The sequence below is a fragment of the Bombina bombina genome, chromosome 5 (assembly GCF_027579735.1).
Source record: "Bombina bombina isolate aBomBom1 chromosome 5, aBomBom1.pri, whole genome shotgun sequence".
In the NCBI taxonomy this organism is placed as follows: Eukaryota; Metazoa; Chordata; class Amphibia; order Anura; family Bombinatoridae; genus Bombina; species Bombina bombina.
In genome coordinates this window covers 358,393,826-358,406,450 of record NC_069503.1, presented here as the reverse complement: position 1 = coordinate 358,406,450, position 12,625 = coordinate 358,393,826, and the positions used below count along the sequence as shown (strand labels likewise).

Genomic DNA, 12,625 nt, shown 5'->3' with positions numbered 1-12,625 from the left:
TCTTTTGTTTTATGCGGTATAGGATGAGGAGGGGATGCAGCACTTCTTCTGTTCGTTTTCCCTAAGACAGTTGAAGAACTATATATATATATATATATATATATATATATATATATATATATATATATTGTTGCACGTTTAGTTACTTTACAATTCCACAGATTATTATTATTAATGGCGACATAATTGAAATGTCTGATGTAGCGTTTGCTATGCACAAGTTACTAGTCTGCAGTTATTATGGAACGGTCTATATGAAAGTAGTACAAACATGGATAGAGTTCCAGATATCAATGCCAATTTTGCCTGTCTTGAATTCGTCCACATAAATATGTTATTGCTTGCTCGCTATTGTTTACGCTTATTGTATATATTTGGTATAACTTAGAGGTACCCGAGATACTTAGGCCATGTATATCTGGCTCATTTGGGGATATCCTATCACCTTCTCTGCATTCGCCAGAAAAGTTTTGATACTCTATACTTTCATAACTATTTATATGACCATGTTATGCTTCTGAGATTTGTATGATTCTCTTAGCATTAGTGTCTGTCTTTATTAAGCAGTCCTCAAGTGTTAGTTAGCCACAAGATAAAGCCTCATATTTTTATTTGAAATACCCCCACATAGCTAACTATGTAGCTTTGCTGCAAGGGGGTCTCATCTCTTTCTAAATGGTAGACATGAAACTTAATTTTTTATTATTATATCAGGTCCTACACGAATGAGGTCTCTCCTCTCTCTCCCTCAGCCGGCAGGGGAGTCGGGGATTGCAAGCGACAGTATAGAGGCTCCCTTGTTGCTTTTTCTGGTACATATGCTGACATTCAACTCCATTAATGCTAGCTATAAAAATAACTAGACGATCAGATACTACTAGTCTATAGCTTACTTTGAGGACAATAAGGCTATAACCATTATTAACCTATACTCTCGCAGCTACATAACAAATATTAGGATTAGACTATATATTTTCCTTAACTTATCCTACATCAACAGTTAGGCATTAGCTGATCAGTATGGAGGCGGAGACGCTGGATGACCCATAGATTATAATTTGTTGTTGTTACCTCATTCTCAGGTATACTACTTTTTTTATCCAGCAAGCTTTATTATTGTGTTATGAGCATTAGATACTGGAAATGCCCCAGTCTATCCTCTAAATATTACTGCTAGTGCCATCAACATCCTACCTTATTCATGGCTATAATCTCGATACTCCTAAGTAGTTTTCATTACTTAATGCTAATTGCTTATGTTATTCATGTATGTATATATGTATGTATGTATGTATATATGTATGTATATATGTATGTATGTATGTATGTATGTATATATGTATGTATGTATGTATATATGTATGTATGTATGTATGTATATATGTATGTATGTATGTATATATGTATGTATGTATGTATGTATGTATGTATATATGTATGTATGTATGTATGTATATATGTATGTATGTATGTATATATGTATGTATATATGTATGTATGTATGTATGTATATATGTATGTAAATATGTATGTATATATGTATGTATGTATGTATGTATGTATGTATATATGTATGTATGTATGTATGTATGTATATATGTATGTAAATATGTATGTATATATGAAATGTAGCCCATTTATTTTAGTCTTATCAACATCCTGTTCCACTAAGGTTGCTCTTCCCATCTCGGGTAAACTTTTTTACTTCAGATGATAAACCCCCCCCCCCCCCACATCCCATCTTATATTATATCATTTCACCCTATACTGTCATATATTGGATGTTGTCCACCCATGGTCCATATGTGACCATTTCATTTCAAGCAGTACTTACCCGCTGAAAAACTACCCTGAAAGTGTCATTAGGCCCAATAGGGTCTTCGGTATGACTACCGTACCACAGCGTCTATTTTACCTATATTAAAGGGTCCATGAGTAGCCAGATAACTACAGTAGTCATTTATAGAAACTACTGTAAACATAAAATGGAGGTTTCAGTTAATGTTGTGATACTTTTTATGTCTGTCAATTTTTTCTTTTAAAAATTGCATTGTATTGTGCCTTATGACAGGCTGTTGTTATTCACAATATGCACCATTCATTGTACGTTTTATTCTTGCAAAACCTCAATAAAAGTTTTTATTATAAAAAAATATATATATATAATTTCCACTGTGCATATTTAATATGATTTACTTCTGTGTAATTTACATGCAAATTTTAGGTTTTTGGTAAAATATGATTTTTGGTGTAGAATCTTGTTACGATTTTCAATGCATCTTAACAATACAGTGCAAGATTACAAGTCACGTGGCAATCAGTTGCAAAAACTCCGCTTGCGTTATGGCTTTTTTGCATTTTGGGTTGCGCAAGTATTACAAGTTGCAAAATAACTTATTTTGCGCGTGCCTTAACCTGCGTAATGCAAACTGCAAAATTGCGTGCATGTTCGCATATTCCCGATAGAAATCAATGAAGAAAAAAACCCACTAAAACCCTAATCTGTTGCGCAAAGACCATGACGTATTCTCCTCGAAAAGTGTACATGAAAATGTGAATATTTCATATTGTGAAAATGTTTTCATAACGGAGTATGTTCTATTTATTTATAAATAAATATTTCACTATATATGTAATAATTTTTGGACTGATATATCTATTTATAGCGAGATATGTATATGAATATATATATATATATATATATATATATATATATATATATATATATGTCTAGATATCTCAAAATCTATATGCGAATATCTCTTTGAAAATCCCTCTAAGATAGTGTTTAATGTGCATAAGCTTGTAATGAGAAATATTTTCATTATCTCTATAGTTAAACATATTTCTATACATATAAAAAGCCGATGTAAAATCCCTGCGTCTGCTTTTTTTTTATAACACCCAAGGTCTCCTATCTTTTAGCCCTTTTAACATTTGTGTGCAATATTTTTTTAAATTATTTTTATTAGACAGTGTTAATATGAGTGTAACTGTACTTTGTAATGTATTTTTAAAGTATTTCGTAAAACTTTTATGTTGCGGAAAACTGTTAACTACAGCTCTTGGAGCGTGGAAAGGATAGTTGCCTAAAAGGCAATTGCGCTCGCAATAGCATTTTTCAAGACTTGTAGTATCTGTGCAATGAAAATTGATTGCGAAAAAGACCATATCGCACACGGAAAACGCATACCGCATGACTTGTAATCTTGCCCACAATTCTTTCTGCATATTTTTGTGTGAGTGGTTAAATTATTCCTTTAGTAAGATTTTTAAAATACAAATGTTATTGTGCATTTTTTATGTATGCATCTCCTCCCCATACAGAAATGCAGTATACGCCCCTTAGCAAGACACCATGTTTCAGAGTAAAAAGTGGCTTTAGATCATTCCACCAGGGAAATAGAAGTACCGGCAAAACCAGAGACCTTTAGATCATCAGGAACAAAGTGTTTAATATATGTGCTATGATCAGCTTTCTCTCTCTAGAAGTTTACTTTTGCAAGTCCTTCCTAATTTGCAGACTTTCATGCTCTGACCATTAACTGGCAACAAGAGAGTCAGACCCTAGTCTGAGCAGGGCCGTATATGTTATTTATTAGTACATTAAACCGACAGTATACACCAATTTTCATATAACAGCATGTAATAGACACTATTATAAAGAATATTATGCACTAATACTGATATAAAAATCCAGTATAAAACCGTTTAAAAACTTACTTAGAAGCTTCCAGTTTAGCTCTGTTTAAAAGGTTACTGGAACACCCACTGCAAGTGGGAAATAGCAGACACTCCCCCCTCCCTCTTCTTTTGCATATGAAAAGACCCTTTATACAAATAGAAGCAAGCTATAAGTCGGTATTCTCCTAAAACTTTGGGGCTTGGTTAGGAGTCTGAAAATCAGAGCAATGTTATTTAAAAATAAGCAAAACTGTCCATTTAAAAAAAAAAAAAAACTGTATGGGCTATATAAATAGATCATCTACAAAACATTTATGTAAAGAAAAATCTAGTGTATAATGTCCCTTTAAGGACATGTTGGATGCATATCCTATATAATAAATGGCCAAGTATGTTTGTCAGATGCAGTCATGTGCAGTAGAGACTGCACGTGACAAACATACCTGGCCGTTTGGATCCTGACACTCAGCACTCAGCACAGAGCAAGGCTGAAGCAGAGTGTCAGGGAGCGTGGCCGACGGGAGCGTCGCGTTGGGGGCGTGACCGGGCGTTGCGAGGGCGTGGCCGGCGGGTGTCACCATGATGGGGCGTGGCGCCGCGATGGGGGCGTGGCCAGAGAGGCAAAGGCTTTCAATTAAGACAGAGCCAGGGAGAAGGGCCAAAGAGGGGGGAGAGAGACAAAGAGGATAGAGAGCCAAAGAGGAGAGAGAGCCAAAGAGGAGAGAGAGCCAAAGAGGAGAGAGAGCCAAAGAGAAGAGAGAGCAAAAGAGGAGGGAGAGAGAGCCAAAGAGGGGGGGGGGGGAGAGAGCCAAAGAGGGGGGGAGAGAGAGCCAAGAGCCAAAGGGGGGGGGGGGAGAGCCAAAGAGGAGAGAGAGCAAAAGAAGGGAGAGAGCAAAAGAGGGGAGAGAGAGCCAAAGAGGAGAGAGAGCAAAAGAATGGAGAGAGCCAAAGGGAGGGGGGGAGAGAGCCAAAGTGGGGGGAGAGCCAAAGAGGGGGGAGAGAGAGAGCCAAAGAGGAAAGAGAGCCAAAGAGGAGAGAGAGAGAGCAAAAGAGGGGGGAGAGCCAAAGAGGGGGGAGAGAGAGCCAAAAAGGGGGGGAGAGAGAGCCAAAGGGGGGGGAGAGAGCCAAAGGGGGGGGAAGAGAGCCAAAGGGGGGGGAAGAGAGCCAAAGGGGGGGGGAAGAGAGCCAAAGGGGGGGGGAGAGAGCCAAAGGGGGGGAAGAGAGCCAAGGGGGGGAGAGAGCCAAAGGGAGGGGGGAAGAAAGCCAAAGGGGGGGGGGGGATAGAGAGAGCCAAAGAGGAAAGAGAGCCAAAGAGGAGAGAGAGCAAAAGAGGGGAGAGAGCCAAAGGGGGGGGGGAGAGCCAAAGAGGAGGGGGGAGAGCCAAAGAGGGGGGAGAGAGCCAAAGAGGGGGGGGGGAGAGCCAAAGAGGGGGGAGAGAGAGAGCCAAAGAGGAAAGAGAGCCAAAGAGGAGAGAGAGAGAGCAAAAGAGGGGGGAGAGCCAAAGAGGGGGGAGAGAGAGCCAAAAAGGGGGGGAGAGAGAGCCAAAGGGGGGGGAGAGAGCCAAAGGGGGGGGGAAGAGAGCCAAAGGGGGGGGGAAGAGAGCCAAAGGGGGGGGGAGAGAGCCAAAGGGGGGGAAGAGAGCCAAGGGGGGGAGAGAGCCAAAGGGAGGGGGGAAGAAAGCCAAAGGGGGGGGGGGATAGAGAGAGCCAAAGAGGAAAGAGAGCCAAAGAGGAGAGAGAGCAAAAGAGGGGAGAGAGCCAAAGGGGGGGGGGGGAGAGCCAAAGAGGAGGGGGGAGAGCCAAAGAGGGGGGGAGAGAGCCAAAGAGGGGGGGGGGGAGAGCCAAAGAGGGGGGAAGAGAGCCAAAGGGGGGGGGAGATAGCCAAAGGGGGGGGGAGATAGCCAAAGGGGGGGGGAGATAGCCAAAGGGGGGGGGAGCCAAAGAGGGGGGGAGAGCCAAAGAGGGGGGGAGCCAAAGAGGGGGGAGAGAGAGCCAAAGAGGAGAGAGAGCCAAAGAGGAGAGAGAGCCAAAGAGGAGAGAGAGCCAAAGAGGGGAGAGAGAGAGCAAAAGAGGGGAGAGAGAGAGCAAAAGAGGGAAGAGAGAGAGCAAAAGAGAGGAGAGAGAGTGCAAAGGAGAGAGGGGACAGAAAGCAAAAGAGAGGGGGAGAGAGAGCAAAAGAGAGGGGGGAGAGAGCAAGGGGTGGGACCGCTGTACTGCAAAAAATGGCCAGTGTACACGGGCTTTAGTACTAGTTTTGTTTATAAGTGGCACAATATTAAAAGAACTGTATGTTGTGTGATTTCTTTACTTGCTGCTATACTATTTCTAGCAATTTGCATACAGTAAAAACGAATTGTAAAATAATTCCTCAGAATAAATAATTATATTTGATGCCAGTTTATCACATTCTGGGATATGGAGTCTTGCTTCTTAATGTTTTAATATGATATTTACATGTTGCAGGTGGGGAATTTTGGGCAATAATGTATGCCTATTGGGATACTTTCTATAGAGAGGTTGAGAAACACTGCTATACACATTTCATCTGATTGTGAATATACTTAGGGCTAGATTAAAAGTGGTACACTAATTTCCATTACAAGTGGCTGGTTATTGCTACCACAAGCTTGAGGTAGCAATAAGTGCTCAAAAAATTAGCCAGGTCAGATCTCTGTTTAATTTTTTTAAATGTCTCCCAATTGCCCCCAGAATAATATGTGAGGTCCCTCTTTAAAAAAAAAAAAAAAAGTAGCATTTAAAAACAAACAAACAAAAAACGTACTAAGCCGTTTATAGGGTTAAAGTTGGCGGGTGTCGGGTGTTAGAAAAAAATGTCACTGAAAAGTGCCTTTACATTGTGGTCTATAGGGACTGTGCTTTCCCTGTAAATATATATTTGTATATGCTTATGTGATAACATGTGTTTATACACATATTAACTCAGAAATGTATATGTATATATTCATATATATTTAAATTTGCTGCCCATCGCTGTGCGACTTACCCCCTTCGCTGCATTTAGGTTCTGTGCCGTGTATGACAGCATCACAACGAGGCTCCTATTGGAGCCTATGGTAGTGCACTCTTGTGAGCGTAATGCTTCCGTGCAATGTGAATGCAAGGTCACGTTTGCTTTGCACCTTACTTGTAATACCAGCGGACATTTGTGTGCTCTGGTATTACTAAGTGGAGCGCAAATATCGCTTTTGCGTAAGCAATATTTTGCGCTCCACTTGTAATCAACCCCTAATTTTTAGAATGTACATTTACTGTAAAAATCAATAATAAAAAAAACATTTAAAAAAGTCAGTCCCAGGACATTCAAAGGTAAGGGCAAAGTAGTTAAATTGTTGATATGTATTTCAGAAACCCAAGTGGTTATATAAGCTGCTGTGCTTCTGGTAACCAAGCTATTAAATCACTGTTGCAAGAGTTTAACACTGCACTGGATTAAAACCCTTGATTTCCTGTACTAATTAGACAATAAATAGGCTACATAATTGCTAACTTAGCAATTATGTAGCCTATGTATTGTCTAACTAGTACAGGAAATCAAGGGTTTTAATGCTAAGTCATAACAATCAAGAGGTTAAATCACAGTTTTATGTATCAACATACACCATGAAAACTTAAAAAATGTCCGAATTTTTTAAGGCAGCTTGTAGATTCATAGATGTTTTTAAGTTGTGTATTAAATATGACCAAAGTACGCTGTCATCTACTTATTTGTTTGATTTTCCTTGTTATCATTAAATACACCATGCTAATGAACTGAATAGTCCAATACATATCAATATTTTGTTATTTTAAATGTTATAGCATGCATATTAAATTGTGACTCGTCCTTGTTTTTCACAGAAACAAACATTTGTGTCAAGTATATTAAAAGCACGGCCACTAGAAGGAAGGAAAGCACGTTTACAGGATGGTCGAACATTATCAAATTCAGATGAAAAGATGACGGACTTAGCTTCTAAAAATGTGAAGCACACGACTACATCTCTCCATTCACCTGAAGACAGTGGCACTAAGCCAACATACCATTTAACAGGGCAGCTTATGCCTGATACGGAAGTGTTAGCTGGGTGGAATAACTCCAAGAACCTCCCTGTGGAAAAGCAACATAAAACATATTTGTGCAAAAATAAGATCACAGATAACATACAATCAGGTGTTTTATATGAGAGACAGTTTACTCAAGTACCAGACAATGACCACATACTTAATACAGCATTTTATGAAGATTTAAAAGCCAGTAAGCAAAATCAACATATGATCTTTGAAAAACTGTCTAAAATTAGAAAAACAAATGTAAAGACCCAAGAAAACCAGGGTATGTTGAGCTTTACGAATAATCTCAGGCATTTCGGAAAAACATCTGCAACAGGAGCATTTACAAACGCTGAGAAGCCACGCCCTCAAACTGCTCTTCTACAACTCCAAGACTCTTTTTCTAAGTCAGAAGCAAATAAAAAATTTCAACAGGCTTTCCCAGAGAAGACAAAGAATCTCGCGGAAAATAACCATTCTGGGAAGAAGAATACATTTTATGGGTTTCACTCTTTTTACTACCATAATTAAAGGGGCATGAAACCTTCACACTTCATGAAGATTGTGCAATAGTAACCAATGTTTCTAATTTAATTCTATTATAAAATTGAGTTTGTTCTCATGGTATCCTTATATGGAGAATATACCTAGGCAGGCGCAGAAGGGTTCATATATCTTCAGCATTATATGGCATCGGTGTCTGCAACAATGTTTAATAATGTTATACAATGTTCAGTATTATAGGGCAGCAGTGTTTCAATGTATAACATTGTCACAAATATTGTTGCAGACAGTGCTGCCATATAATGCTCAAGAAATGTGCACTCTCTCAAGCCCTGCACCTTCATTTATGTACTGCACCTGCTCAGAGAGTCATATATCGTCTCAGTGATGACTCAATCGTTGTCAAGACGATAACTACAATGTGAAGACATGCTGGTGAATGCTGGTTTACGTGGCATATGAAGCATATTTGATAGCTTTACTAGAAACATTTTTGCAATAAAAGTATTCTGCAGAATGCTTGCTCATGCACATTTGGTCCCTTTAAGAAGATTGTCAGTACATTTTCTTGTTACCCTTGAAATTAAGCAATTTACTTTTTTCTGTCATTACAACTTATTTTTCTGTGTAGTATCTTTATTGTAATAGTAAACTCACTGTGGTTGTCAAGCAACCACAATGGGTTGTAAATAGGTGTGTCTGCTACAAGTAGGATACAAAGTTATTAATAAAGTATAACGTATAATAAACTAAAAAAAAACGTTGACAAAAAGTTCAGATGGTATAATTGTATAAAAAGGGCAATGTCAGTGATATTGCACTGCAACAGGCTGCTCTCCTTCAGTGAATGGCCTTCCACTTCAAAAGGCACCTTCTTTGATATATTGATGGTATCTTTATTGGCCTATGGACATGAGGAATATAATGCAGCTAATGACCCCCTCCAAAAAAAGATTTAAGCTACATTTTTAATTCCTGTGACATATGGGACTTCATTGTTTTTTTAAATGTCTAATTAGTGATGGGTTGTGCTTTGTTAGAGCAGTAAGAACCACCCACTGTTCAATTTGAAAATATTTAAACAATTGAAGGGCTTGAGTTATATGATTCAATCTTATAACAGATCTTTAATTGTCTACCAGATATAAAGTTTATATGTTATGATTTTTTTTATGGATAGTTATGGTTGTAAAACTATATGTTAAATTTAAAAAAAAATGTCAAAAGCTGAATGTAAAACATATAGGGCTAGATTACAAGTGGAGCGGTAATTTATCGTGCACCTGCAAACGGGAAAATTACAAGTGGATGGTTATTGTTACTGCAAACTCACAGTAGCAATTAGCGCTCCGAAAATTAACCAGAGATCAGATCTTTGGTTAATTTTCTAAAAGTGCCCGAAGTGTCCCCAAAATAGAGGGTCTTTTATTTTTTTATGAAAAAAGTAGCATTTTTTTTCTTCATAAAAAAAAAATACTGCACTAGGCAGTTTAAAGGGGTTAAAAGTTGGCAGGTGTGGGGTGTTAGAAAAAAACGGCACTGAAAAGTGCCTTTACATTGCGGCCTATGGGAACTGTGTGTTCCATGTAAATATATATGAATATGCTGATATACATATATATTTATGTGTTAATATTTGTATATACACATATTAACACATAAATATATATGTATATATTAATATACATATATTTAAAATTGCTGCACTACTTACCCCCTTCTCTGCGCTTAGGTTCTGTGCCGTGTATGATGGCATCAGAACGAGGTTCCAATTGGAGCCTATAGAAGCACGCTCTCATGAACTCTCTCTGTGTAATACAAATGCGACTTCGCATTCGCATTGCACCTAACTCGTAATACCAGAGCACATTAGTGTGCGCTGGTATTACTAAGTTGAGCGCAAATATCGCTTTAGCGTAAGCGATATTTTACTGTTAACTTGTAATCTGGCCCATAAAGTTTAAATAAGTCCAAATATCCAAAAATATATAAAAGTGGATTCAAATGTTGTATCTAAAAAGGTGATGTTTATTTTATAGTGGCTAATCCCTAGAATGAAAAGCATTAATATAAATATGCAGCAACAAATTTAGACAGTTAAATAAAATAGGGGTTAACATTTTATTTTATTTTTTTAATTAACCATCAATAATCCCATCTAATCCATCTTAATTTCTGTATGAATTGCCTTGCATGGCTTTTCAAGGGTACACACATGTCAAGCAAAGAAGTGTGCCAAAAGCGCTGCACCTACTAAAGATGTAGTGTGGTGAAACAAAATTGAGTAGAAAAAAATAATAACACACAGTGCAAACAAGACTGTGATAAATACTGGAGCAATAAAACACATGAGGCTAAAAAAATCACTCTGAAAGAGAGAGTACAGACACCTACATGTTAGTTATTGGCAAGACAAATATTTTCATATTCTGAGATATTTTGGCTTTTACTTAGGTTTATTTTTTGCAAAAAAACTACATCCTGAAATGCCTACTATTATATATTTAAAGGACCACTAAAAACTGTAGAACTGAATAACTGAAACATGCACAATAAAAAGACAATGCAATAGCACTTACTTTGAATATGAAAATATTTTCTGACAAATTTCAAAGTTAATTTTCCCTCCCCTCATGTGTCAGCCATAACCAATCACAAAAAGTACATATATATATATATATATATATATATATATATATATATATATATATATATATATATATATATATATATACTCTGTTCTCTTTTGCACATGCTCAGTAGGAACTGGAGCTTTAAAAAAATATACAAAGAATGTGTACATTCTCATAATGAAATTATATTGGAACGTTGTTTTAAATTGCATACTCTGAATCATGAAACTTTTGACTTTAGTGATCCTTTAATAGAATAAGATTGCACATTTTGAAGACTATTTGAAGAGGGTTTTTATCTCACTCTCTGCAATACATATTAATTTATAGTACTTTTGATATATACATAATTGTTTGTATACAGAAATGTAATACAATTTACGAAATATAGTTTTCATTTTGGTGCTTTAAATGTTTCTGGGCTGTAAATTCTAAATTACAGACTACATGCTCAAAACTTGGTCCACACTCACATCATCCCCCAAACTACTCTCTAGCAAATCGACTCCTTTGAAATTGATAACACCAACAGATCAGACTCCAACTATAAAGAAATGGTAAAATAGAGGCTTATACAGGATTGCAGACTTAGTAGACAAAGGTAAAACAGTGACATACACACAGCTACAGGATAGACTAACGCCTTTCATTTATTTGTAGAATGCCAACAGATTCCACAGGGCTAATTACAGCTATCCTCTATCATACATAACTACCTACTTTCATCGAAAAGGCCACCCCTTCACCACCCTAGAAAACATCTGTAGCTCCCCATCCAGACCTAGAAAAACGATCACACAACTATACCAATTGATTCAGTCCTCCACACAAACCACTAAAACAAACCTACACCTTAAATGGGAAGCTGACTTAAACATAGAAATTGATATTCCCGACTGGAATAACATTTTATAAATGGCATGTAAAGGCCTATTAAGTGCTGACATGCTTGAGAATTGCCTTAAAACCAATTTTAGATGGTATCTCACCCCAACCATCACTTCTCATACAACTAGACGGGGGTCCAAACTCTGTTACAGAGGTTGTGAAGTTGAGGGTACATACAGACATATGTGGTCGGACTGTTCTCACTCTAAGGTAATTTGGAATAAATTATCACTCTAAGTAGGATCCTAGACAGCCCCATTCAGCTGACCATGAGCCAAGGACTATTGAATGAACGCCTAAGGCAATTTAACAAAGACATCAATTTATCAGGATTTTATGCACAGCTACAGGCATATGTATAGCCCGACATTGGAGAGAGGGGCTCCTTCTTGGGACAAAATCATACATAAGATTAGGCGCTTTTACAACATGTCAGCACAAGCAGCAATAATACAAGACAATCAGCAAGATTTTCATAAAAACATGCTTACCAGATAAATTCCTTTCCTTCCTGGTAGGGAGAGTCCACAACATCATTCCTTACTGTTGGGAAATACAACACCTGGCCACCAGGAGAAGGCAAAGAAAACGCAGCCAAAGGCTTAAATATTGCTCCCACTTCCCCTATCCCCCAGTCATTCTGCCGAGGGAACAAGGAAAAGTAGGAGAAACATCAGGGTATAAAGGTGCCAGAAGAAATAATATAAAAAAGGGAGCCGCCCATGAAAACATAAATTACAGGTGGGGTCGTGGACTCTCCCTGCTAGGAAGGAAAGGAATTTATCTGGTAAGCATAAATTATGTTTTCCTTCCATAAGGCAGAGAGAGTCCACGACTTCATTCCTTACTGTTGGGAAAACTATACCT

General features: G+C 37.9%; 1 protein-coding gene across 1 annotated transcript in view; it reads left to right on the top strand.

Moving 5' to 3' along the window:
* The window catches only part of C5H7orf31 (chromosome 5 C7orf31 homolog), a 180,022-nt gene extending 171,235 nt beyond the window's left edge, over nucleotides 1-8,787 (top strand). The window contains exon 10 of the mRNA XM_053715730.1: nucleotides 7,542-8,787. Coding sequence (XP_053571705.1) covers nucleotides 7,542-8,264 — 723 coding nt within the window. The 3' untranslated portion in view covers nucleotides 8,265-8,787. The remainder of the gene's footprint in view (nucleotides 1-7,541) is intronic.
* Nucleotides 8,788-12,625: the final 3,838 nt, after the last annotated feature.